Raw genomic sequence first — 27,984 nt, 5'->3', positions numbered from 1 at the left:
TGGCATATTTTGGCGAAGCGGGGGTGGTGGCCGAGTATTGGATTAGGAAGTTACAGCACCGACTTGCTTGTACTTTGCAGGCGGCCCGACTAACGCACCATATTACTGAAGCAAGGCAAAGCCAGGAGGTGGAGAAGTGGCGAAGACTGGCACAGCGGAAGAATCAAGAACTGGAGAAATTTCGAGTGGAATTGGATTCAATATTAGATGTTTTACGTGAACTGCAGAAACAAGGAGTTGTTATTCCTGCACCTACTTCCAGTGCATTCAGCATGACAGACAGCTGTTGGAAGACCTGATTAGATAGGAGTTGATTAAAGCAGAAATTTGAATATTCAAAGTTATGTATAGAAAATATTACTGAAAATCGTTAGTGTAACACTTGTAAATTGAAGTACATTCTGATCTTATCTGGAATCTTGCCTGTCCAAAGGTAGATTTGCATTTAGCAACACCCCAGTCATAGTGTGGTTTACATTTTGTTAGTAATAAAGTTACATGCAATTTTTAAAAAATATTAGGAATATTGAGGTTATTCCATAAATTCAGTTACCATTGAAAAGCTCCATGATGCATTTTCAGATACTGTAGAATATGCCTGAATATTTTTAACTTGTCGTTCTAACTTGTCTTACAATTACTCCTTTGTGAACAATTTGAGTAATATGCTGCTTGGCTTGTATTTTTAAGTGTATAGAGTTACTTATTTTTCATTTGACAGGGCATGAAAATCTTTTTCCAACACTTTGCTGCTCTTCCTCCAATTCATAAAACATTTCTTCCCTTATTTTTTAAGACCCCATTTGACTCAGAGTGAGTGGAGAGCTGGAGCAGAGCAGGCATTCTCTGGTGACGCTCACATTCAAACTATTCATTGCTTGCTTTTCAGATACTTCCAACTGTGCTGGTAAGAATGATGGCAGAGTGGTCTAGCTGAATTGTTACGGGGCAGATAAAAAAAAAAAAAGTCTGTAAAATACAGTGTGAAGTAATTAAACCATATAGGCACAGACAGTAATTAAGTGCAAGAACTTTGTTTTGTTTTGTGTGTACACACACACGAATATAAAGTGAGAGAGCATGTGTACACATATAGATATAAAAAAAAAATGGTCACCTGGCCAATTAAAGTAGTAATCTTGGTTGTTTCACATTTGGATATTTTCAGTATGGGTATTTTGTCCCTCAATAATGAAGTATTAGTCTGTATTCATAAAATGTGTAAATATAGTAATGCTTTGTATATAAAATAGCAGCTATGTGTAAATATGCTCTATTTTCTTGACTTGGGACTGGTTTGCAAATGAAGAGGATAAAATCAAATAATTTCAACTTACCATTTATTTCCTGAACAATTTGCTACACGGGTAATGCTGTATTATAGTGTGTGACCTGAAGTGCCTTTTTTTGAAATTGCAGCCCCCGTTCTGTTCCCAGAGAGGCCGGGTCCTGGCTGGTCGGTGTGCTAGGGCACTGCCTAGGGGAAGCAGTTCTGGTTGCTGGCAGCTCACGCTCTCAAATGTATAATGCTCGGGTCATCAGGAGGCAGGTGCCTTAGTGTTCATGCAGTTCATTCAGACACCTTTTCAAATTCTTATATTCAGTTCTCAGCAAATGCTGGTATCTTGCATAGTTTGAATTAAATTGCAATTAAATTCTCTCTCTGAGTCTCTTTTACTGAGCAGGGACACTGTTACTGTAAGCTGTAGTACGGTTTATATGGTGTTCCCACATGTATTTATGTATTCCTGCAAACACTGAAGTATAATCTTTATAGTTTGTAGGTATTTTCTGTGAAGTGGGCATTCTACACAGTAAAGAGACTGTCTTTGGTCTTGAATGGCTGTAGTAATGGTGTTCGCTTTGGAGAACCAAGGTCCAAGTTTTAACTTCTCTGCTAAGGTTGTTTGTTTTTGACTCTCCAGCAACATTAACAGTACAGAAGGGGGAAAACGCCCTAAATGGCCCAGAGGCCGACACAACAGGTCACTAGCTTTTACTGTATTCCACTGAGGATTGGAGTGGGGACTTTCAGAGAGTTAACAACGATGTATGCCTCTTGTATGGTTTTCTTCTTGTGCCATACTATTTCATCACACATTTCCAGGAGAAACTATAATGGGATGAATTAAAAGAATGAATCTTAAATCCAATTTCTTTGAATCGCTAGCTTAAGTTTAGCTGGAATTCATTTGTTTACAGCAAAGCAGCTGGAGCATAATAATTTGAATTTGCCAGCTTTGAAGCTTTTAGGAAATCAACTGAGCAGCTGGCTGGGTGACTCAGTGACCTGGACTAGAGAGAAGACATTTTGGTCAAGAGAGGAAAACAGGGTGTGCAGAAGTGTCAGAGCTCATCGTGACACTTGTGGCAGAGACATAACATGAACTAGGGCACACTGCTTCTCCAAAATACATGTCAAAATTCTTCATGTAACAAATTAAATATGTTATAATGGATAAAGATTTTAAATTCTGACACTATCCGGTATTTAAGCTATTCTGAAAAAAAACCCAACCCAGATCTGTATGCTAGCACTAGGTGTGCAAATCCAGCTCTGCAGGGAAGGGGGGCCATGCATCATTTGAACAGAAAGTCCGCCAGTAACTTCGTATCATGATGTTTAGCCATACAAAAGGCTACCTACGTACCTCTTGACCAAAAATAAGCAAGCAGGGGCCTCCAGCTCTTGTTGGAGAACCCGCGGTAAAAGGCTCTGGGTCAGTGCTGTCCTTGCTACCTGTCAGTACCTGAGGCTACTGTGTAAGTTCAGTCCCGTTCTCCAGTATCTCGAGCTGACTTGTCATCTTTCACCGCCAGCAGGATAAGGCGGAGTAGAAGGGGAAAAAGCACACTTGAATTCCTCCTTTGCTAAGGCTCAGGGAGGGGTTTGTGGGTTCTTTTTATCACGGAGCGGCAAAAGGAGTCATTACTATAGTACTCGAAACCTACAGCTCAGGTGCATACAAACTCAACTGCATGACAAAACCACATCATTTACTTCACCTTTTAGCCTCGGACTGGTGTATCACTGGATTGTGGTAGAGAAGTTCATGGGTTCAATTCTGCCTTTCCTCTATAAGCAGGCGTTTACATTACCTTTTTTAAAAAACTAACAGCCACCAACTGCACACAAAATTTGTTTGCACAGAAATATTCACCTTTGAAAACTGGAATAAATACCTTGACCTAGTAAGTTCTTACAGAATACAATACATGTTTATGTTACCTTAGGGAATTCTCTGTGAAGTTAAATCTATCACAGGTGATGTGTTGATAGTGAGTTTTGAACAGAGGCTCTGAAACAGAGAGCCCAACCATTAAGAAAACTTGCAACAGCTCCATTTTCAAACACCATTAAATTCCAAGTACTCCTTTTGAAGGGTTTTACCCTGGTCAAAACTTTTCTGTTCACAGTGAACTGACTCATGTTGATTTTCTGGGAAGAGATTAATTTTTTAAACATATTACATAAAGTCAGTTATTATATCAATCTCCCTTGAGGTAAAACATTGTGTCTATTAGTTCTTAAAAAGGAGAAAGAAAGAACAGCTTTAAAATAACTGCTTTTGAAGGCTGGAGAAAGCTTCTGCATTTGCCTTCGACGCTGCTGTAATGCAGAGGCAGAGCAAAACCCTGAATCAGACTGTGCTGCTGGCACGCTGCTTCTGAAGCCACGGGGGAGCTGTGCAGTGGGGACTGCCGGGTTATTTTTCTGTGAAAAAGCAGCATGAAGGACTTCAGCGATAGAGGGGAGATAAGGTGAAAAAGGAAGAACCATCAGGGAAAAACTGAAGCAGGAACCAAACACAGGATTAATAACATTCTTCAGAAGGACACTAGGAATACAATTCAAATGCACTCTAAGTTAAGTTGGCATTACCTCTTGCTCACTTTATTAAATACCTTTCATCTAGGCATTAAGTGTCACCAGTATTCTTACACATGAACACTTCTTTCTCCCTAACGTAGCAGTTCAAAAGCCAAAAAGATTTAAGGTAGCAGAAGGAAAACTTAGGTTAGCCCACGGGTAATAGCAAGCTTTTATTTTTCTAAAACCAGACCTGCATTATTTTGAAATGCAGTTTTAAATGCTTTAAAAATAAACTTCATTTTTTAATTGCAGAGGAAATGGGTTCTACACTGATTTCCCCTCATTTCAGCAGCTCTTCTGTTTTCAAGCATGGCAAAGGAAAAACAGATGAAAAGAACAGATCAAACATCACTGAAGGCAGCTCGCTCACCCTGACACAGGCTATAAAAGCCACATTTAGTAGAAGTCCCAGAGCTTGTTAGCAAGAACAATCAGACAAAGCTTAACCATCAGATAGTTAACAATTGTTTGAGGTGCCTCAGCGGGAAGCAGTTGCCACATTCAGATTTTTCAAATTTCTTAATTTGGGAAGAGAAAAGGGAAGCCCACAGCTAACAGCCTTCATACTTGTGGTTAAGTACTTAGAAGCAGCGTACTGGAGACCTCCACTGCAACCCGTGCAGCTAAGCTCATTTGTAACGGGGTTCACATCCGTCTTCTCTTGGGAACTATTTTCCAACAGTAATCTGCTAGCTTTAAACAGGCTCTGCTTTAAGTAGAATCCCATTACTTTAAACACTAGGAAGTAGTGCAAAAGTTACATTTGACAACAGGAAATTCAGGTATAAATGGTTTATAAGGTTGTAAGAGATAAAAACAAAAGTTTTCCCCCACTCTGTATTCTCTAACTGCATAACCCGTTCACTACTTTTTCTATTTGTCAGGTGAAAGAACAATGAGTGCATCAGCATTTAAGTGTCTGAAAAATGTATCAGCAGGCCATTGCTGCATTTTCACTCTGACTCAAACACCTATAACAAAGCAGGTTAGTTTCAAGAAAACCCAGTCAGGCACGGTATGTTGAATCCACTCGTTTCATTTCAGTTAAGAGCTTCCTGCAGAGCACTCTCACTGGAAGTCCAGCAGAGGGTTTGAACCTGGTTCCTCTGCATCCTCTGTGCTTGCTCTAAAACCATTTGGCCATTAGTTACCATCTTCTGAAGAAAGCTGAAACATGATTTCAGTACTGGCTAAGGTTCAGAACCTCACTCCTCTCTAAGAAATAAATTTAAAGGTTGAAATTTCACCAATTCCTTAACAAACCTTTCCCTGGGAGAACAGCTGTGGTGGCAGCACCATCGCAACTGACTACAAAAAGATGGAGGAAGTGCAGCTCAGCTATGCTTTTGGAGTTGGTCCTCTCAGCAGCTCAAAGCCTGCCAGCCCTTCACTGAGCCCACTAGTCAATAAACAGCCATTTATAGAGCCAAAAAACTATAGGAAGGTTCAACCTACGCATCTTCAACCTCAAAACATAACACCAGCTTAGCATACGACCACCATTTGCATATAATAACTGCTGGCAAAAGATAACAGTTTCCATCTGATTTCAGCTACTGAATCCTGCACTTACCGAACTGGAAGTTTGCATCACCAATCAAGAAAAACCAAAAAAAACCAAAAAAACAAGCCACCCCAAAACAAACCAGAAAACCACAAAGTGTCAAATTACTCTGTGTGTGTGTGTAGAATACTAATTCCAGGTCATCACTGGGCACCTATCAGAATGTCACTGTGAAGTAATGTAATTACAGGCACCAGTTTGCTTTTACCCAGCAGCAGGTGGTGGTATCATTTCGTAAACTTTGTAACCAGTTTAAAATGCAAGGTACTCCCTCTGGAAGCTTTGTAAATTGGGTTTAACCTGCACTGGAAAGCAGTGAGGAATCAGAAACTGGTGTTAATGCCAAGCAGATATGCATTGTGCTGAGTTTCAGGTGTCCCTTTTCGGGAGCGGCAGAAGCTGTAGAACCTCCCCAGGGGCTGCCTGTTGATTCCTTGCTCCAGTCTTAATTTGAGGTTTACACTTTTCTTGGCCAAGGAGTTTTCGTACACCTCGAATGCCAGGCTCCAGCCTTCACAGTCCCCATAATATTATTATGGTACCCTTCAAAAGCTGGACACAAGCAGTCATTTAAAAAACACAGAACAAAAAAAGAAATTTAAAAAGTATCAAGAAGCAAAAATAATGCTGAGCAAAAGGTTTAGACCACAGAAGGCACCAGAATAAAGCAGTGTTTTACTTCTTGTCTAAACAGAGTTCTGTCAGCGGAGCCAGTCTTGCACACAATACAAAGCACAGGCCTGAAATGAAAATAACAGAAGGCCAAGAAAGGCTTCACACTGGACAATAACAGGAACATTTACCTTAAAGTAAAAGACTTTTCAGTCAAGGATCTGATGGGAAGATTGAATGACCGATTTGCTTTCTAAAATGATTGGTGGCTCTGAGATGAGGAGATCATCCTCACCTAGTGAAGAATTCTGCTCAGTGTTCACAAAGTTAGGTATGTTAAATTTTGTAAGACAATGCAGGTCCTCCTCAAACATTCCACTGCTCCTGGGAACTTCCTGGAAGTGGGTATTACTCTCCAGACCTGGACCCTTCTGACTTTGTTTTGCTTTACCCAAATGTTCCACTTCATTAATACAGAAATGGAAAAGTGACTGGGATTCTTCAGTTATTTGACGAGAAAAGACCCTCTCCGACTCCAGAGGTCTTCCAAAATCTGCCACAAAGCTGTTCATACAAAATCTTTTTTCAGAAGGTTCTGCATTGCTAGGGAGGAAAAAGAAAAATACAGTAAGCACAGGAGTAAAGCTATTTGAGATCTTAACAGCAACTAAGGTTTCAGCAACCATTATGATCAGGAAGAAAGAAAACCCTACACTTTGACTACAACAGACTTCAAAAGCCAGCATTGTTTATTATTTTCTGATGAAGGTATTTTAGTTGTGATAATTTTCCATGAGCATGTTATCGATGCCAGCACTCCTAAATGGCACTCCGAGTAATCAATATACCGTAATAATCTACTCACTGAACGCACTTAGAAATACTCTTCAGTATTTCCTCTCAATATCAAGTAATAACAAGTTTTTTAAGATGGCTTGCAGAACATTTTGAGAAAAATCTTTCCAAGGCCTAGACAGCATTGCTGTCACTAAAGACATGATTTGAGTGCCTGGCTGTCCAGACCTCACACCATCCTTTCCACTGACTTCAGTCAATGACATTCAGATTGCCAAATTAGGACAGCTGGAGCTAAAGACTATCAGGTAGGCACAGTCTTAACCACTCGGACACGCAGCCCGGGAAGGACATCTGAACATCCTTCTTTGAGTTTTCTAGGAGCATTCACTCAAACTAGCTCCAATCTGCACGGACTTGTGCAGGAGCCAGGAACAGCTGGGCATGAGAAAAGCTCAAGCCAGACAAAGATTTTTGGATAGTAATACATTCTTTGCAAGGCTGAATCGATATGCTGTCATCACAAAATGCAAGTTATTTGCATCTGAAAGGCAGTAGAGGTATTCAGAGGATGAGCAGGGAGAAATCTAAACATATTCTCAGAATGTAAGTTTTGTTAAGTAAGAATTAATAAATCTTACCATTTACATATGAACATGTAGCCAATGACACTGGAGCCAGACAGCTGGACACCTAAAGGTGCACACAGCACTTAAAATTACAGTGTTTCTCTGAAAAATCTCTTAATTCTTTCAAGGCTGCGGTAGGAGGCGAGTGCCTAACATGCTTTTGAAAGCCTTAGATGGCACCTTCAGAAATCTACCCCTAAAACCTTCAAGGTCACAGGATACCTACCATTAGTCTTTTGTTCATAGTTAAAGATCCCTGCTTCTAAAATGCTGATTCACTTCCATTACATGACACAAGAATGCTATCCTAACAACATCAGTTACACCAGCCTTCAAATCAAAGTACTCCTCTAGTTTGTCAGAACTGTATTGGCTCATTCTGCATTTCAAAGCGAAGCACGTGGAAGCATAACGTTTAAATTGATGCAAGACAAACCAGTAACTAAGTAATAGTCTGCTGTATACACAGCAGGAGACAAACACACTGGAGTAATAGTGCAGTAGCCTTCAGAACTGATGACTAACATGTAAGTATTTCTAGTACAACAGAAAGCACCACTGAATGTATGCTGCATGTATAGTTTCGCGAATCTGGCACCAAGAGTTTTATGTAGCATGGTGGCACAGACAGTGGAGGTGGCAAGTAAGCACAGAAAGGACAAGCACCGTAAGCCTTGGAAGAAGTGACTTTGGAAATAATCTTGAAATGCATCCACTAGAAAAGTAAAACTAGTTTATAGGTGTGGAAAGTGCTTTATAATCTAGTGTGCTGTGAAGGAGCAAAAGCTGACTGTAACACAAGACTGGAATGGCAACCTGATCTAAATGGAAGAACAGAAGATGCAGAGAAATCTCCTAACAACCCACAAGCTTGAGGGTAGGTGACAGAGAACAATCCTGTGCTCAGCATGAGTAAGGAACACATGATCTAATACACAGTGATGGTTTTGGATTCTGAAATTCACAAATACTACCTGTATTTTGGGGAGGAATTTTTTTTTTTTTTTTTTAAACTAGAAACTCACACAGTCTTGCTCATTACAGTATGCAACTACACCTCAGCGTCTTAACTTTTCAGAACACTCAAAATATGAAAAGTAGCCCTAGTTTTGCTGTGAAAGGGGAGCACTGCTACCTGGGGGATGAAATCCATTGTGCTATACTTGGGCCAACAGGACCTTCTGAGCCCCAGAAGCTGCCAACAAAGACAGCAAGAAGGTGAATGCCAGACACCTTGAGCCGCATACACACCGAAAGCCACTCAAAACAAGCAGCTGCCAATGAACTAACCCAGGCTCCCTTTTCTGGGAACCTTCCAGCCTACCATGCTCAGTTCTGGTCCACTGGATTCAGTATTAAGCTCTGGACTCTGCCCGCTGGACTTGAGTGCACTGTCAGGGTACAGACCACTTTGCCCAATATACCCTTCCAGCAGGAGCATAGTGGTTTGGAACTGACGTTTGAGATCCCCATCTTAAACACCTCTTCTCTCAACACTCCCTGAAGTGACCTGGGGTACTTGGCAAACCATGGAAAGCGGTAACTAGCCAATCCTCCACAATAACAGGAGTTGGCATCCCAAAAGGAACTCAGGGAGATCTAAACAGATCCTTCGCACCAGTCCAGAAGTGCTACCCTGAACCTGAGGAACCTTCCTGATTAACATCGGCAAACATACACATATATCTGTAGAAGTTTTTTGTTTCAGTGGATCTGCGTTTCTCTGAGTGGATTTCACTCCAGAATCCTTAACCAAAACCAAATGATTTCTTAAAATTATCAGTCAATTCACCTTTACTGCAACTAGTTGTACAACCTGCCTCAATAGCTGCATGAAACTTTGAGATGACATCAGCCAGTATTCCGTACAGATAGCTTACATGAACACATGCATTTGTTGCACAAATGCATTAGGATGTTATAAACACAGAAGCAAACAGTGTAATATCTTCTCCCAGGTGATGAATGAGAGCACTCTTCAAGCAGAAATTCAGAAATCTTGTCAACAATTTTTTTTTTTGTTGCATAAGCTAATGTTCTACAGATACTAATATGTAAGCAAACAAAAGCACAACAGACATCATTTCCATAACTAATGAAATTTCTACCTCTCCCCATCATATTCTGACCATTTTCTTCTGGTCTGAGAATGTACTCAGTTCTGAACATCTTGTACAATTTTGAAAAGTACATGCTATCATACTTTATATTGAGCCAAGAAAAGCATAGCGCTAGAAAAATCAGAGTATTGTACTTTGGATCCATCCATCTGAACACAGTTACACTTCTCTCTCACATTAATGGTACTTCAAAGAACAGCTGAATTGACTTACTGAAGTCAGAGACACGTCCATCAATCAGGCTGGCTTTCTCACAAGACCTAGGAATCCCATTAACATCCGTTTCTAAAGGAGGACTGCAAGACAGCCCACTAGTGAAACGGTGAGTCATGAAGAATCCAGTCAGGTATCAAGACAGAAGATTCAAGCAAACTAACAGCCACGCCTGCACTGGTTTTACAGGTAAGCATTTACGTTCTCCAGTTTTTCACTACATGTATCAAAAATAAGAGGAAAAAAACAGTATTCGGTGCCCTTAGCCATATCCTGGATGATCTATTTCCAGTACCATACACATCTGGTTATCAGATCTCAAAAAAAAAAAAAAAGCTCAACTTTGTTCAAGGTGCCAACTCAGCATACATAGTACATGGGCAAGCATCCAAACACACAGCTCCCAAAGCACCATAGAAGTTTAAGGCAGATAGAGAACAGAGTCACTGGGCTCACTTCAGCAACTGAAGGAAAATGATATTAAGATATAGGTGGGAAGGGGACTTCTGGATGTCTCTAGCCTAACGCCCTGATGAAGGCAAGGCCAACTCTGAATCAGTTCGCATTACCTGGATGTAGAAGTGACCAAAGATGGGGGTTTCACAAACTCTCTAGGCAACGTGTTCTGAGAAAATTGATAGACTAAGGCAGAAAACCAGTGGTGATGTCAAGCAGGCTCTGCTACCTGCAAAGTGCATTTTTTACAAGTGTACAAGACTCTTGAAAAATATCCATATTAAATTCCCCTTCGTTTATATTTGACCTTATCACTTCTTTCCCTCTCAAATATTCACGTGGGATCAGACTCAGATGCTACCTAAAAACAAGCTCTCCAGGGAAAAGAGGCAGCCCACGACACTGAAAGGACTTCAAACATACTGAGCGCAAGGTCTGGCTACTTTATGACAGTCTGACAGGCAGGCAAAAATACCAGTCTCTCTCTCTTTCTCACCAAAGCAAAAATTCAGGAGCACAGAAGAGGCTCACTATATACGTATTTCCTCTCTAAAGTGGCCCTGTCTCTAGAGATGTGCTATTACACGAAATTTCAGAGCCACTCTACATATGACGACTAAATAGCAAAGGGCCTTCAGCAGGCCCAGATAGACAGGCTGCTTTAGGAAATGACAAGCACTACCAATTGCCTTTCACAATCAGCTTCTCATCATTGCTACCTGCCTGCAAGCGATCTCACTCTCCAGAGAGGCTTTTTACTTCTACTTTACGGCACACAAGCCAGAGAGGAGATGTGGGTTCAGACTTTCTCAGAGGAAGGGACACTGACAGCCTGCATGCTGTGCAAATGCAGATAAATGGTTGAGGCGAGGCATGGTCTGCACATACTTAACAGCCAGAAAGAACAAGAAAAAATGTTGGTTTGTGACTTTCAGGGACTCTGGTGTTAAAGGTGGAGCCAATCTGTACTTCAGCATCTACTAGAATTTCTCAGCAGAAACTAAGACACTCAGACTAGGGGAGGCTACAGAGTTAGGGAAGATTTTGTAAATACTACTGACATCTGCCTTTTGGACTTGAACACTCACGCATGTAGAAACTCACCAGACCTTCAACTCCTTAGTTTAACATGTGCACTGCATTTATTTGTATATCTGTCAATATTCACATTTCCTCTGTTCCACACCGTACATAAGCCTACCTAGAATGACCTCATTTTATTTGCAGAACAGTACTCTGACACCCACCTGTTTTGGCAGCCTACCCACAGAACTTCCTTTGAGCATAAAAATGCATACATGCAGCTATTCCCTTCTCTACGTGCCTACTGACTGTGTGCTAAACAGGGAACGGGTTAATAACAATTCTCCAGAACTAGCGTCCTAGAAGTGCTTGGAACAAGACCTTCTGAACAAAGACTGCACCTTTTCATAAGAAGGACTAGAACAAGACATCGCTGAGCCAGTGCAATGTCAGCACTGTCACTGCTTGTTTGGGGGCCTGCAATAGAACAGAGCTGCCACTTCGCAAGCGGTATTTGTTATCCCAGTTTTCAGACTCACTCTTGATGTGGTGCCCCCGTCTTTGTCAGCAGGGTCAGGACAAAAAACATGAAGATGACAAAAACTGCAAGACCAACCCAAAATCCAATCACAATGGAATCTGGTGAAAAAGAGAAAACAAGATGATTAGTATTTAACCTGCACTTGCAGAAAGGTTTCCTTCCATATGCAGCATGACTGCAAATCCCAAATACTTTATTCCCAACTGGCAAAGAAGAAGGATGATCAGATTTGTCGTTACCTATTTTTAAACAGAAAGCTGCCACTGAAGCTCTTGTTTCGAGTCCAAATTTTACTGATGTCTGGACAAACCAGAAACAAGGTGAAAGAGGAGAGACATTGAAATCTCTTGATTAGTAAAATAAGATCAGCTCCCTTTGTGATTCCTGGCCCATTTCCAAGTATTGCTTTGGAGACAACTTCAGTACTAGAACTCAGAAGAGAGGATTATTTGATTTTCAGAAAAAAAAACCCACCTGTCCTTGTAGAATTGAGCCCCTGATATTTTAAATTATTTCTGCCCCAGACCATTAGGTTTCTAGGTATCGATAGATCTCTTTGCCATAATAGGTTTAGGAAGATCTAGCTTTCTTTCAGTGGTAAGATAGAGGGTTCTCAAATAAACAGAACCACAGATAAAATGATTTGCTACCTCAACAAGTACCAATAACCAATATACAACACATTTTTTGAATAATTTTTAATTTGTGTTTCCAACTTGCATACAGAAAACTGCAATAAAAAAAAAAAGTCAGAGGAGCCAAATGCATTTGAACAACAAAAAGTCAAACCACCAGTTAAGGAAAACACCAATGCAAATATAGAAGCAATTGGGAAAAGCATGGCTTTTTGGCTGTGTGCATAAAATGTACCTACTGTTCTCATTTATAGCCAGTAGACCCACGGACAAATCACTAGTCCTACTAAAAACAAATTTATGTCCCCTTATGACTACAAAGTTGGTCCACAGTTGCTCCTGAAGGGATCCCAAAGCTTCCAGGAACTTCATTAAGAAGGGTCCAAGTAGGACAAATATTTCCAGACATCAGTTGATAAGCATGGTCCAAAGTTACAGAGCATCAACTCAAAATATGACCTGGTCCAGGACCCACAGTATACAGGCACTTTTTCACCTGTCATTTCAGTTGGTTGGTTGGGGTTTTTTTAATGCAAATATTCAAAATGTCCACTATAAGAGTTCAAAAAACCTTAACATACAAACATGCAAGAGGAAAGTCTTGGTCAGGACAGGTATTCTACCTACCCTTAACCTCTCATGACACAGCTACTACTGAACCTCAAAGATACTCACTGGCTGTAAAGCTACGTAACAATTTGTCTGACCCAGTACAGCAGGCACAGCACAGAACTTCTGCCAGCCCTTTGGATCTCCTACAGGACTTATCTAAAGACACCAGAAAACAAGGAATCAGCTATCCTGCCTGTTTCTTGACCCCAATGGTTAATCACACTCCCACTGTGAAATACCTTCCATGCTAAAAGCCAGATCTGGGACCTGGAAATCAATTCAAACCATTTTCTCTTTCTCCGTGAAGTCAAATTGCCTGCTGCACTTGAGATTTTCTCCCTGTGAAAATACTTCATCACAATCAAGTTGCTCCTTAATCCATTTTCTGGTAAGCTAACGAGGTTAAGTTTCAAGTCTCCTGCTGCAATGTTTACTTCACCTCTCCTCTGCCACATCTCCCCCTCTCAACACCCTTTGTAAAATAACTACAGGGTGGTTCAAGTATAGGTCTCCATGATGCGTGTGTAAGTTTGCAATACTCCGTTTTGTTTAAAGCATATTGATACAAGTTTATTTCTGTAATACCATGCATTATGAGCCCTAAATTATTTTCAGAATCATTCTGTAAGTATAGCCTGTATGCAGTGGTTCAAGATGCATCTTTGTGTTTGGCCTTACTAATACACAACAATAGCTCATTATTATCTACCACACTACAGGACTTTGTAGTACCTGAAAAGAAACACTCCCATTAAAAAATTTACCACTTAACCATTCACAGCTACTAGTACCTACCAATTAGTTAGACGTGCTTCAATCATATGCAACTGCATTGATAAACAGAATGTAAAGTCTGATCAAATAAGATGTCTAAAAAAACATGCATAGATTATATTATTAAAGCTGCAAAACTGAACTCATCAGCTATAGAAAAAACATAAAAGCGAAACATGTTAAAAAAAAATAATCAAGATTCTGATAAGCTCTACTACTCCCCACAAAAGTCACACCACCAGCACTGCATGCTGAATAACAAGTGTCTTGTGGTTTGTTTGGTGTTCACCCCCAGCAGAATTCCAAAGTATACTGAGCTTAAAGCTGCATTTTCCTTGCTTTGTTGTGGCTCCTGACACAAATCCAGCCCTCTGCTGCATCTATTACATTCTTTGGCTTTGTTTAAAATTAAAGCAGGCGGCCCAAGTTCTCTTCAATATTTCATTTAGGTCTCACTCATTTAAGTGCAAATTACCCAAACCTACTAACTTCTAAACATTTATTAAAAATAAATTGTATATAACAAAATTTATTCAAAAAATATGGTATATATGACCATATTTATAACGCTGCCCCAAGTTACAAATAGATTGGGAAAATATCCCACGACTTTCTCAAGTTGCAGTATCAACCTTCCTTTCCTTTGTCGCACAGACTCGTAACATCCTGGCAGCAGTTCTGGCTCCCTGATCATTCCTACGTATTTTTCCTCCCTCTAAAGTTACTGAGGTTTCTTCTGTTCCAAAGGCACAAAAAAGGACTGTTCTTATCTCTGCCAGTCACAGATATCTCCTGGCTATCTTTATCTACTTACTTTTTAAAGCTTTAATTTACAAAACATCTGGTGCCTACTCTTCTGGATTTTCTCATTTCTAATTCCCGTCTTGGCTACTCCTCAGGCAGAACACACTTTTTGCTTGTAAAACAGTTGGGTTTATTTCAGTCATATATTTTGACAAGTCACTGTGGCATCTGAACATCTCATCTTCTCTCCACCTCCCCCCCCCCCCCCCCGAAGTGTATTTTTGTGTGTTACATTGTTATGTGAACATTTTTCTTCACAGGTCACTTTGCATTAATTTTTTTTCCTCCGCTTTCAGAAAACAGGCTTCTGAATTACTTTGTATATACATTAAATTTTTAGAAACCTCCCCAGACCTACCACTAGTACATCAAGCTCCAGCTGGAAAGGAGTTGTGACTTCTGTCCATTCTCTAGGAGGAGCTGCCCAGAACCCTCCTGCTCTACAAACAGCAGCCAGGCAGCAAAGCTGAGCTGCCACACTTAGCACAGCGATCACTTCAATGGCAAGCCAAGATTTTTCTGTTTTGCATCTTTTACAATCCAGAGAATTACCTTTTTTTTTTTTTCTTCACATCACACTCTTTGGTACACTGAGCTAAAAAGAAGGCATGTACATAACACTGCAGCTAATCTTTGTAATCAGTAATCTTTGTAATCCCATTTGGTCTCTGATTAAGTGGAAGAATGGCATTTAAATTAGAAACATGATAAAAGCTAACCTGCATTTTTCAAGTGCCTAACATTTGTAAAAATACAGACAGTAATAAGCAGGCTTTTGGGGGAGGTGGGGGAAGGTAAAGTACGATACAGGCTAAAAAGCAAATTCTGCTCTAGTTTTTTAAAAGCATTAATAACTTCAACCAGTTTCTTCTGTCCCTTACAGAGCCTCCCCAAAACCTCCTGACTGTGCAGAGCCAAGGGAGATCAGCCTTTCTGGGCTGCTGTTCGCCACTGCAGGCAATTCTCTTTCCTAGTCTGAATCCCTACCACGACAAATGATGCAGAAATTACGCATCCCACACTGGACCAGTGCTCCAGCACTGGATGGAGACCCTTCCCCAGTACTCTGGTGTTCAAAACCTCTCACAGCGTATCCAGCTCAGAAATAAAGAAACAAGATGGTTTGGTTCTCTTTAGCAAAGCACTTGCAAAACACTTCCAATTCTGAGTTAGTCTGTTACTTTTGTTTGTTTGTCTTCTACTCACAACCATCTCCTCCTAAAAAAAATAATTTTCATAAAAATCAAAGCCATTGTCCAGATTTTATATAAATGTTGGTCCAGCTGTACTAGCTTGTCCTAGGTAAATTCCTCTCAATTCCTATCCGTATTTTTCATCTCTGTCATCCCTGTCCTCCACTTGTTACTTCTGCGGTAAAACAGCTCCAGTATTAACAGAACACTGAATTTAGCAAATTCCTCCTACAAAGAAAGTCCAATGATAAAACTTTCTTCAGAAGGAGAAACTTCTTTCATTTAAAATCTTATAAAAGCCTTAAATTTATTTTCTATGAATGAAAACAAGAGCAGTAAGGCTGCCCACCACTGCCTTTTTAGCATTAACAGGAACAAGAACAAAGCAATGCTGATCATGCCAAGTCGTTACCAGAAGCAGAAGCATCTGTATTTCCTGTTATAAACTGTTCCTGATAGCTGGGTATTCCTCAGTATTGACAAATTTCTACTACAGCCAAGAAATCCACGGTTTTCTCATGCACAAGAAAAGCAGTCAACAAAAAGACACAGAATAATAAAAAATTACAGTAACCTAATGAATAAAGTAATGCTTCTAATTGCCGAGAATCCAAAAAATTAGGAGATTATTTTTGTACAATAAACCATTACAAACGAAGAGCAGGAACCTTAAGGTGGGGAAGCTCAGCTGCAATAATATATGTCTCTACTAAACTTACATTTATGAGCCTTCAGGCCTTCAAACGACACCGGTCCATACTCATAGTACTCATACTCCCAGGTGTAATCAGAGTTAGACAAGGCTTGCTGGGAGGTTCTGTTAGAAATCAGCCTCAGGGCAGACATCTTGCACCTCAATAAATATATACCTGTGGGTACAAAATGCATTACTAGATATTACATACTTCTGACACACTATTTGATTTAATTGAGAATCCTTCCCTATTTATGGGATCTCTTCCTCATCACTGTTCCCAAGTGCAGACACTCATGCTTACAAAGGTGCTCTCTCAACTGTTCCTTTAAAATCCAGTATCCCTGCCTCATCAGACAAGGCTATCGCATCCCCTCCTGTTCCTTCCCCAGCCTTGGCTGGCCAACCGCCAGTCAACACTGAGCTTCTTGTCAATGGAAAGAGAACCTACATTCACTCCACAGAGATGCCTGTAACTATACAAAACCAGGCTCTTCCAACGGAATAAAGCTTTTACAGCTCAAAAACAGTAAATACCAAAGACCGCCAGCCTCAGCAGCTTAGGATGAATGCTGCCGTGAAAGTCTGGGTGAAGAACTGGCCAGACTACCAGGCTCAAAGGGTTACATTACCCATACAAAGTCTTGTTGGCAGCTGGTTATCAGTGGAGCGCACTCATAGCAAGTTCACAGATTACGTGAGGGATAGTCAAGAGGCTGGAGGGCAGAATGCTACTCAGAGGGACCAGGACAAGCTGGAGAAAGGGAGTGACAGGAACCTCATGAGGACCACCAGTGCAAAAGTAAAGTCCTGCATCTGGGAGGGAATAACCCCATGCAGCAGTACAGGCTGCTGGGGAGCAGCTCTGCAGAGAAGGCCCTGTGATGAACAAGCTGAATGTCAGTCAGCAACATGCCTTGTGTACTGGGCTGAATTAACAAGACTCTAGCCAGCAGGTCAAGAGAAGTGTTTACTCTTCTCTACTCACCACTGGTAACACTATATCTGGGGTACTGTATCCGGTTTTGGTATCCAAAATAACAGAAAGATATGGACCCACTGGTGCCAGTCCAGTGGAAGGCCACCAAGATGGTCAGGGAGCTGAAATACAGGATGCATGAGAGCCTAAGGGAACTGGGTTTGTTCAACCTGAAGAAGAGAAGGCTCCACGGAGACCTTCATGGTGTCTGCAGTAACAGAGTGCACAGAGATTCCAGAGCCAGACTCTGCTCAGAGGTGCAGAGTGAAAGGACAAGCAGCAACGAACACAAATCAGGAAACAGGAAATTTAAATTAGATACAAGGAAAACTTTACCTGATTTAGTTGAACATGCTTTGAGCAGGAGGTTGGACCATGCGACCACCAGAGGTCCCTTCCAACCTAAATTTCTCTGTGCTAGTAACAGCTTCAATATGGCACTAGGGAAGGAAGATAAAACAGGAGTGATTTTCTCCACAGATTAACAAAAACTGCAACGCAACATTAAACATCATTGAATTGTCTTGATAGATATTGCTGTCATTACCACAACACTGCACTAGGGATTTAGGTTTTGCAGATTAGGGTGGGTTTTTTTTCAGAATACTAGACAGTTTTATGCACACCAAAAGAGAGCACATCTCTACACAACACATCTGCTGCAGCAGCTGGAGTCAGGACATTCAACTTGAAACATATTACAAAATACTTTTTGTAAAAGCAAATCGAGCTTTGGGTAATTTTGCATTCAATTAAAACCCAGCAGAGTGAAGACTTCATGCGGTTCATAGAACTATTGCAATCAGTTGTTCTGTGGACAATGAAACTTCTCAGAACACAAACTCAAATCCAGATAAAATTTCTTGAAAAGAAGGGCCCTAAATAGTCACGTCACTCAAAATACCTGAAACTTCAGTCAGCCCTAAGATTAATTAAATTGACTAAGGCTGTGCAAGGAAGGCATGTTGTTCAAGTGCTAGGAGGGCCATACCTAAAGAACAAGAATCCGGCACAAAACGAAGAACATAAATGCACCCAGGCAATACGAACAGCATTTCAGATATGTAAAAAAGTTATTTCTGCAACTATTTTGCCATGAGCAAATGGTGGCAGAAATGCCTCAAAACAATTTTAAATAAATAGTGAAGTACACCTGAAGTAAGCTTCATACCCAGTTACAACATTCAGAACATTAAACACATACCAAAACCTGACTAGCAAGTGACAAATCATTTAAAACAAGAAGCGGGTCTATTTTTCAACTTAAATTGGCTTAGTTTATACAATAAGCAACTTGCTAACAGGGGCAGGGAGGAGGTGGTGACCAACCCCATTCTTGGGTCAGGATAAGGAGCTTCAGATTACCCTCACCTTCCCTCCTTTAGCCACTCAGAAAGCTCCCAGTGAGAACAAGCAGCCTGAAGCACAGAGGAGGAAGAAAAAAAGATGGCTGTAATGGACAACCCAGTTCATGGCTGAGGATGTTTCCCAACCCTTTAAGAACATGACAGAAAGAGGTAAGTAACTTTAAGTGCCTGTGTTAACAGTGAAGTTCCTCCTTTGCTTTCCCAGTGTCAAGAAAACCTTCTTATTTCCTGGAGTCAAAGAAAGAACGTCTAATTAAGCTTTAGACAGAGTTTTTCTTGTTTTAAATCAACCAAAGTGACTAATGCCTCTGGGAGAAGCAAACAGCACAGAGGAAAATCCAAGATTCCTGTCCTAGTTTGCTCCCATCTCAGCTCTGTCAGATGCCTCTTACAAGATTTTGTGTTTCATTTTGTGAGTGGGCCCGAGGAGACTACATGGTACAGAAGGTTCCCACCATCTTTTCCCCCCGGCTTCCTCTTGATGTTTTGTTGATGATGCATCTCTTGACAAATTTTATTAGCACATTCCTGTTTAATTGTATACTCTTCCAGAGGAGTCTTTCATTTAAATATTTCTTACATGGCATCACCAATGTTCACTGTCACCTCCTCACTTTCAGCATTATAAAAAGAGCTGAACAGGAATCCACAGAACTAAAACTACAGAGTAAGGTATATGAACAATCCAAAAAATGTTTCTTCCTGCACTTCAAGTGCAGGTAGATGGGATTAGCTGGCGCACACGCAGATCTTTCTCCTGATCTAGTCACTAGTGTCCATTTATGATTTATGGGGACAACAGCCACTTCTAGGACACAAAGAATCTGTTTGGGTTTAGTCTTCAGTTAGGACTAGAATCTCCAGTGTTTCACCACTGACTACAAGCATTTCTAGACTTCCTTTCACCATAGACAAGCCACTATCAGAGGGAGAGGTGCTTACTGAAACCTGGGTCACCAGCTCGCAGGTTAAGCTGTGCCTCAGGCTTTGCAGGACATACAAAATACACCTCTAAACCATTCAGTAGAGCTAAGCATAAGCATTGTCCCAAACTAGCTTACAGCTCACTTTGGACGAATGTCTCCAAAACCTCAGCCTGAAAAACGTTAAAACAAACCTTTTATTCTACTTGAAAAGCCAGCCTAGTGTGGTGGAAGAAGGACCAGCACAGCTAAAGCAGTGAACATTAAGACCTTGCATCTCCTGAGGAAGGGCAAAGCAGGGTGAGCTGGCATGCTAGCAGCCTGCCAGGTGCATTTGCCAGGCTGCACCAGGTCACGGGAGGACTGTGGGGGCCAGATAAGGGCACTTCCCTTCAGGGAAGGAATTCTCCCAGGAGATGCACTCAAGCGCTCTTTCTGCCAGGAATGGACAGCAGTGATTCATCCCACAGCTCTGAGGCATGACAGAAAGCCCCTCTAATTGACCTTGATGGAGGGGTTTTTTGAGACCCACAGGAACTGGTTAAGGCAAATGCAAAAGCCCCTCTGTTGACTTTGATGTGTATGAATGCAGACAGCCTTTCCTCATTCTGGATCTTTTCTTTCGAGAGCAAGTATGGGAGCAACAAAAAGCTTCACTTTGATCACTCAAGAAACCCCAGAGCAGGGCTATGTTCAGCGCTGCCAACCAGGAGATTCAGGCAGGTCACTCCTGGAAACCACAAAGGGCAAGTGTTCACAGCTGCCTTCTGGCACATTGGGTTGCTCTCGGGCAATAATGTCAACAGTGTCCTGGTTTCAGCTGGGACAGAGTTAATTTTCTTCTTAGCAGCTGGTGCAGCGCTGGGTTTGGATTTGGTGCAAGTACAATGCTGACAGCACACTGATGGTTTTGGCTGTTGCCAGGTAGCGTTTATACTAAGTCAAGTACCTTTCAGTTCCTTGGGCCCCACCAGCGAGAGGGCCGGAGGGGCAAGGGAAACAGGGAGGGGACACAGCCAGGACAGGTGACCCAAACTAGCCAAGGGGATATTCCATACCAAAGTGTCATGCTGAGTATATAAGCTGGGGAAATAGAAGGAGGGGGGAGACATTCAGCATTATGGTGTCTGTCTTCCCAAGTAACCATTATGTGTGATGGAGCCCTGCTGTCCTGGAGAAGGCTGAACACCTGCCTGCCGATGGAAAGTAGCGAATGAATTCCTGGTTCTGCTTTGCTTGCGCGTGCAGCTTTTGCTTTGCCTACTAAACTGTCTTTATCTCAGCCCACGAGTTTTCACGCTTTTCCAATCCTCTCCCCCATCCCACTATGGGGGGAGTAAGCGAGCAGCTTGGTTGCTTGACAGGGTTAAACCCACAAACAGGTACCCAGACACCCCCCATGGAGACCCAGCTGCAACTCCTGAAGTTAAATTATACCTTCATTAGAACTCGCTTGTAACCTGTGAGAGTTTGTAAGGTCACAGCTCACACCACCACTGGGGCCACAAAGCCAAGTCTGGTTTTATGTACAGCTAAAACTGACCTTGTAATGTAACCAGCAACAACTACCTCCAAGCCTGACCTGACGCACAAAAATAAATTCATGTGGACTGGTCAATGTACCTACTGTTCATTTCTGGAGCAAAAGAAACTACCAATATGGTAGACACAAGCAACCTGGTAAATTTTCAATCAAAACCTACATTTATTTTCCACATACTTCCATTCTGCTTACTGCCACAGAGTCTAAGCACTTTACAGTCTTCATCGACTAGATGAACAAACCGTTGGCCCTGTTCAAACTGTGAAGACCCCAAAAGCTAGGCAGGGAAAAAAAAAAAAAAAAAAAAAAAAGTAGCAGCATTTCAAACTGTGGGAAGCACTAGCCTGAGAAACCTTAGCACTATGCACTGACACATCAGCTCCATCAGCCAGGCAGTACAATTAACCCAGAAGTTGTTGGCTACGAGAAATTAACAACTCAGGCTGTTCCCATATCCCCTAAGTCCCCATACCAGCAACATTATTCTGCATGGCAGGAAGAGAGAACCAGCCACCACCACATTCCTTTTTACTTCATCCCAAAGATTAAGAGATTAAGTCAGAGGAAAAGTAGTCAATGTAAAAAACAAGCACAAACTTATTCACTCTGCACTGCATCAGCTGAAAGGTAATACAGACCCCATCTTTATACAACCCTACCATGTGTCTATTGCTTTGAACAAGCCGTGCTACTCCCAAGCACCAGCAAGAAGCAAGTCTGCAGGAAATACTTAACCAAATGGCCCTTGCTTCTTGCTAATTCTCAAGATCTTAGATAGGCAGGAATTGAGATCAAGTCTGTGGTCTTTTCAGGGGAATACCCAATCTTCCCACCTGCAATAAAAGAGAGGAAAGCATACTATACAAACCAAGTGAAATTTAGCAAGAAAAATAGAAAGATATCTGAAAACTGACTGTACAATTAAAAATCAATCATATAGGCCAACACCAACTGTGTGATACCTGGGACTTTTCTTGGAGAGAAAAGAAAGTACCAATGTTAACAGTGGTTATGTTTGATTGATGCTCACAAAGAGCATCATCTGCATGAGCTGTTGTACTAAAATAACAAGAATGATGTTAAATTCATCACAAAAGGACTTTATAACAATGCTAAGGAAAACTGTTGATTTAGTCACTGCTTTATCCTGGGAATTAAGAATGAGAAAGGATGAAGTTCCAGACTCATACTACTGTATTACACATCATATAACATACCTTTTTATCCTTATAACTATACAATGTAAACTAGACCCCAACAGTAAACTTCTTATACTCCACACAAATTCTCATGAAAGTGTCTTATTTTCCATGTACTAATGCTTAATATCTTGCGCTGCAATGCAGTGTAAAAGGAGGTCTCCATACCATTGTATACAATTTGGATGCTAATAGAGTAGCTACTGTTTGTACTTAGTTTAAAAGCAATGACACTACGACTTTAAAGTAAAATTTAACAAATAGAAGACCAAAACAGTTTGCCAAGTATTTTCCTAGAGATAATAATGATATAAGTAAACACTAATGCCCACTTAGTACTTCACCTCAGTAGGGGCCACCTAGAAGTTAGGCAGAAACTAATATGAAATCATACCTTACAGTGAGTTCACAGACAACTACATGGATTTGAAAATAGACAGAGCAAATACTATATGAGCTCACTCATAAACCTTGTCTGAGAAGACTGCTGAATTATACTTAACGTAGCATCACAGAAGCTTTGTATTTCTTTTGCTCTCAAAAAGTTTCAGTCCAGCACTGACAGTAAAGGAACATGAACAGTTAGTACAAAGCTACGGGGACTTGCTCCCAAAACACACTGAAGCAAATAGATTAGCCTAAAAAAGCCTTAAAAATCACAGACAGAACATAGAGTCTTGAGACAGTATTATCTACAAATAATAAATGGAATTATGGCTAACATATCTTCATTTCCTGCAGCTAGGGCAGAATTACACAATCAATTCATCATCTGGCTTCAATGTACAAAGGTGAGCTTCAGTTGAGCTCAGAAAACATTTCATTTTGACATTCAGGATGACAAAAACTGATACGTTACAAGAATTCACCCTTCCACCCAAATAATACATCTCTATGCAGGAAAGCCTCCACAAGTTGATAGTTGTTACAGTCACAGTAGAAAACGAGACTAAACCTTTCTTCTAAGTAAAGAAAAGCCTATTTTTTAAGGAGAAAATAAGTTCTAAGTTTCTGAGCATTTTTTAAAGCGGGAAGATTATATTTTCAATAGCCTTCTCCCAGACATGCCCCAGCTGAACCTTTGCTGAACCTAGTTCTGAACATGGCTCGGGAACACTGTTACAGACGCAGCAAGGCTGTGGTCAGAAGAGTGCTCTGGGTATTGCTGAGCCCATTATCCTCTCCCATCTAAAAGTCTACCTCCTCTTTGTTGTGCAGGTATGGCAGCTTCAAAAGCCAAGTTCTCTCAAGACCAACCAGACTAGAAGAAGCCCCATCACTTTTCAGTCCTATAAGGTTACAAATGCTGAGATCAATGATACAATGTAAGTACAGTCAACACTTTCCAAAAGAAAGGCTGCCTTTCCCTCAGGTGTTTGTAATACTGCCAATTCTAACCTTTCACATAGAAATTCTTAACCTTTACCCTTTCAGTAAATACCACAGACAGAGGTCCCAGGCTGATTTGTTACAGAAAACGGGAACTGGAAGAGCTCTGGCATATCTGGCTAATGACATAAGAGTAAACCACAAAGCAAGTTTGCAATTGGCCTGCCCCAAACGCATCTGCTTTTGGGCTGCACTATTTCCCTGAAATTTCCTTGCTTGGCAAAGTAGTCACCTTCTTTCTATTTTATTAAACGTCTCTTTTTATTAGTTTTATTTCCACAGAAATCTCAGTGCCGAGATTCCTTGCTAATCCTAAAGTCTGTCAATCCAATGCCTTATTCTGAATAGAAAGAAAGGAAGCTTCCACATCTCCACAGTCTTGATCAATGATCAGCCCATTGCAGGTCAACTGGAATGGCAACATCAGAAGACGAGTTAGCTGCAAGAGCTGTTTATAAAGTACCTTTTATCTATTATCATGTTAGATACCTATTATCATGTTAGAACCTATGGAAAAAAAACAAACAGCCTCCATAACAGGGACAGAACAAACTTTATTTTTTTTTATAACTAAAAGATGGCATTACATTTGAAAGCAAAAAAAATCTCACTGTGAAGAGAATTTATGTCAATGCATGTTACCCTATGCATAGGGTTACTAGACTAGATTTACTCAAATAAGCTAGTCTGCCAGTCATGAAGAAACACTGGAAGCATAGTACTTGGTGTAGCCAAAAGAACAACTGAATCCAAGAACAGAGGCAGCTGGAAGCATTTCAAATAACCACACCTAAACCAACCATTTATAACAAGGGCAAGGCTGAAAGAAGGAATTACTCCTTCTGGGAAATTCAGCACTGATTAACAGCCAGAATTATCTGGGTTCCCTTCATGTCAGTTACCTGGGCCTGAAGACACCCTGGGCCACGCAGCGGAGGTGCTGCTGCTGCACAGGCCACCCACACCAAGCTTGCGCGGTGCCCCATCGCAACGTGCTGGCCCCCGGGTTCAAATGCAGAGCAGCTCTTCATAGGGTTGCACAGCCCAGAAAACGGATGAGTGGGTTCAGGCCTTATTTCATAGATCTGTTTTGGCTTTGCATCAGTGAAAAAACCACCAAAGCACTGGGGCTGACAAGCAGAGTAGAAGCTGAGTACATTTCCCCTCTCCCATTACAAAGCATGACCCTAATCTTCATGTAATGTCCATCTGGTCTAAGTACAGACCACAGCATGCCCCCATAGCACCTCTTCACTTCTCAGTGATTCTCCCCACAAAACAGTTTTGTTCCTAATCTGCGCTAAAGCCGGCAGAAGATAAACCTGCAGAGATGAAAAAAACCATCCCAGATACAATAGACCGTTTGTTCAGAGCAACTCCCACACTTGGATATCTCACAGCCCCGGTTTGACTGTGCTACGGTGGAAATATCTTTATTTTCTGCTCTCACCCACACAGGGTTTGTAAAGCCACGATCTCTCAGATGCAAAGTTAACGCTCAAGCTTTTCAGTTTGAAAAGTCAGTTATGTATTATATTTCCTCAAGAGCTAACAAAATAAAATGTAAAAATACAGCTTTTCTTGAACACTTCCACACTTGAATGACCAACGTTTTCTGAACTTCTGTAGTTAGCCTACAATTTGATGCAGAAATTTTGCCTTAATTGGTTCAGTGAGAATTTCAGTTGCTGAAATGGTGCTGTTTATTAAAAGTCAAACTGGTCTGGGATTTTTCCAAACCAGAACCGTTTTTTTTTTTTTTCCTGTCTTTAGATCTAATTATTCCCTCCAGTGCTGCTGAAGCAGCAAACAATTTATTGTAGCACCTCAAATACAGATTTTATTTCAGGTAAATCAGACACACATCAGGTAAATCAGCAGCACACATCACAATTTTCCCATTCTTAATCCCTGCCACACATCTGTGTTACATCAGGCTACAAACAAGCAACTAGAGACCAAGGAAACATCATTAGAACAGTACAACCAAGGCCCAATGCACTGAGTATTCAGAATATCACCTTCATTTATTTGTACTAAAATTTGTACTACAATTTTGCCAGTAGTACTTTGTATCATTCATTCAAAGACTGGAATTTTGATCTAAACAGTTGAATGAGCTGCAAGAGCACCACCTGTGCTTCACCTTAAAAACCTCTTCTACCACACAGCGTACACTGACAGCCAGCAAAAGAATAGGCAGTAAATTACTTTGTCCAGCTCTAAATATTGTGAATTATACTTTTTTTTTAAAAAAGGGGGAAAAAAAGATTATCTTTTTGGTTGTGATTGATACACCCAGAATGTCTCATTATCTTCAGCAAGAATGGAGCCAGTCAGTGGAGAGCTGCCATTCCCCTGGCATCTTTCCAGGTATTACTCCTGTGTTAAAAAATTATCTTGACTCTCTGATTAGGAACCTCAATAGGAAACCACAAATGGACCAGAGAAAACCAGCAGTATTTGAGACTATTACCTGATTATCTCCAAGCAGAAACCAAAACATCTATTTATTTCCACAGCAGTTATGTAAATCTGCATCCCTTGTATATAGTCTCTGGGGGGCTCAAACAAGAGTAACAGACAGGAGCAGAGGCAGAGGCTCCCAAACACAGCAGTAGGCTAGGAGACACCTGGAAATACAAGTGCCTCAACGTTCTCACAAACAAACCCCAGCCAGCCTCGCCAAGGTAGTTTGAGACAGCATTGCTACTGCTGTCCCATTGCTCTACCAGCTACACCTGTCACAGGAGAAGTGGCAAACTAATGGCATGCCTACGCTTAAAGTCACCATCCAGCATTAAGCACTGGACAAGGTTAACATGCCAGGACGAGCAAGGCAAATGTCAGGGAACAGAGACTGTCCAGAGGGATCGGGGTCACTGGGGTAATCATTGCCAGCAAATGGAAAGGCAGAGGGCTCAGAAGGGACCTCAACTGCCTACTACACCAGTCACTGTCAACAGAGGCTGCTCACCAGAGGATGAGGCTACTAAGTAGGCTGTTAAAAAAGAGACTTTTAAGGGAGAAGGAAGAAATGGGAGGAAGAAAAAAGGAAAAGATAAAAAGAAGTATGAGAATCAGCAGAAGACTAGGGAAAAACACATGGGGGAGGATAGGAAGAGGGCAAGACTGTATAGGAGAAGCAATCTCAGGCTGAATGGAGGACAGATGTTCATCCCTTCAGTCTGAAAGCACAAAGAGAGATATTATCTGGAGAAAAGAAAAAAAAAGAAAAAAAAAAAGAGAGAAACCCCACCACAACAAACGCACCATAAATTTACCTTGTTGGTTGACGGGGGGGGGGAGGGAAGGTTACAAACATTTTAGGTTAAATTTTTAAGTTCATTCAAATGCTCGGCATTCGGTGCAAGACACAACAGAGTCTGGGGGGACTGAAAAGAATATCTACGTATTCCAAGCAGCACGGGCTTTCCAGCTGTTTTGATTTTGAACGCAGGCTTCCTAACACGGGAAACAATCACCCCGCTACGAATTCAGGAACGTGACACAAGCTCCTGCAGGGGGCATTTTCCAGACCGCCCGCACGCACAGTGCCACCTCAAGCGTTTTTTAAATAAAATAAGAATTAGAGGAGTACTTCGGACTTCAAGGCTTGCCAAAAAAGTCGGCAGCTCTCGGTTTCGAACCACCCAGCCGTCTGGTAAGGCAGGCTGGGCTACCGCAGCCTGAGGGTGCAGCACCCGCCCCCCCCCCTCCGCGGGCCGCACCGCAGGTCCCACCGCGGGGCAGGCAGGGCCCGGCCGGGCCGCCCCGCTCCCGCCCCCCGCTCGCCCCCCGCCCCCGCCCGGCCTCAGCGCCGTCCCCTCACCGCACTTACCCGCACCGGGCCGGGCCGGGCGCGCCACCAGCCCCCTGAGCGCCGCGGCGCCCCGAGGCGAGCGCGGCCCCCCTGGAACGCCCCGGGACGAGGCGGCGCTGAGGGGCCGCCGGGCGGGATGAAGCCGCCGGGCGGTGACGCGCGCTCCCGCCCTCCTACCTGGCCGGGCGGCGGCACCGCCCGCGCCCCCCGACGCCGCACGCG

General features: G+C 41.8%; 2 protein-coding genes across 15 annotated transcripts in view; one reads left to right on the top strand and one right to left on the bottom strand.

The window, feature by feature from the left end:
• CEP162 (centrosomal protein 162) overlaps positions 1-5,481 on the top strand; it is a 51,796-nt gene extending 46,315 nt beyond the window's left edge. For all 10 annotated transcript variants that reach the window (XM_037391008.1, XM_037391007.1, XM_037391005.1 and 7 more), the window contains one exon: positions 81-5,481. In XM_037391008.1, coding sequence (XP_037246905.1) covers positions 81-299 — 219 coding nt within the window. In that variant the 3' untranslated portion in view covers positions 300-5,481. The remainder of the gene's footprint in view (positions 1-80) is intronic.
• MRAP2 (melanocortin 2 receptor accessory protein 2) lies at positions 3,811-27,984 on the bottom strand. Of its 5 annotated transcripts, XM_037391017.1 has the most exons (6): positions 22,087-22,200; positions 18,890-19,012; positions 17,855-17,958; positions 16,565-16,714; positions 11,826-11,925; positions 3,811-6,653 (listed from the first exon to the last, which is right to left on the bottom strand). In XM_037391017.1, exons 4-6 carry the CDS (start codon positions 16,689-16,691, stop codon positions 6,260-6,262), a joined length of 621 nt encoding a protein of 206 aa, XP_037246914.1. In that variant the 5' UTR covers positions 16,692-16,714; positions 17,855-17,958; positions 18,890-19,012; positions 22,087-22,200; the 3' UTR covers positions 3,811-6,259. The 5 variants fall into 5 exon arrangements, with proteins under 5 accessions (XP_037246914.1, XP_037246916.1, XP_037246913.1 ...); XM_037391019.1 differs by lacking the exons at positions 18,890-19,012; positions 22,087-22,200 and adding an exon at positions 27,781-27,984; XM_037391016.1 differs by lacking the exon at positions 22,087-22,200 and having other exon boundaries at positions 18,890-20,633.

The sequence above is a fragment of the Falco rusticolus genome, chromosome 6, assembly GCF_015220075.1.
Source record: "Falco rusticolus isolate bFalRus1 chromosome 6, bFalRus1.pri, whole genome shotgun sequence".
Taxonomy (NCBI): Eukaryota; Metazoa; Chordata; class Aves; order Falconiformes; family Falconidae; genus Falco; species Falco rusticolus.
The sequence above is the reverse complement of the archived record's forward strand: the minus strand, read 5'-3'. Positions and strand labels throughout refer to the sequence as shown.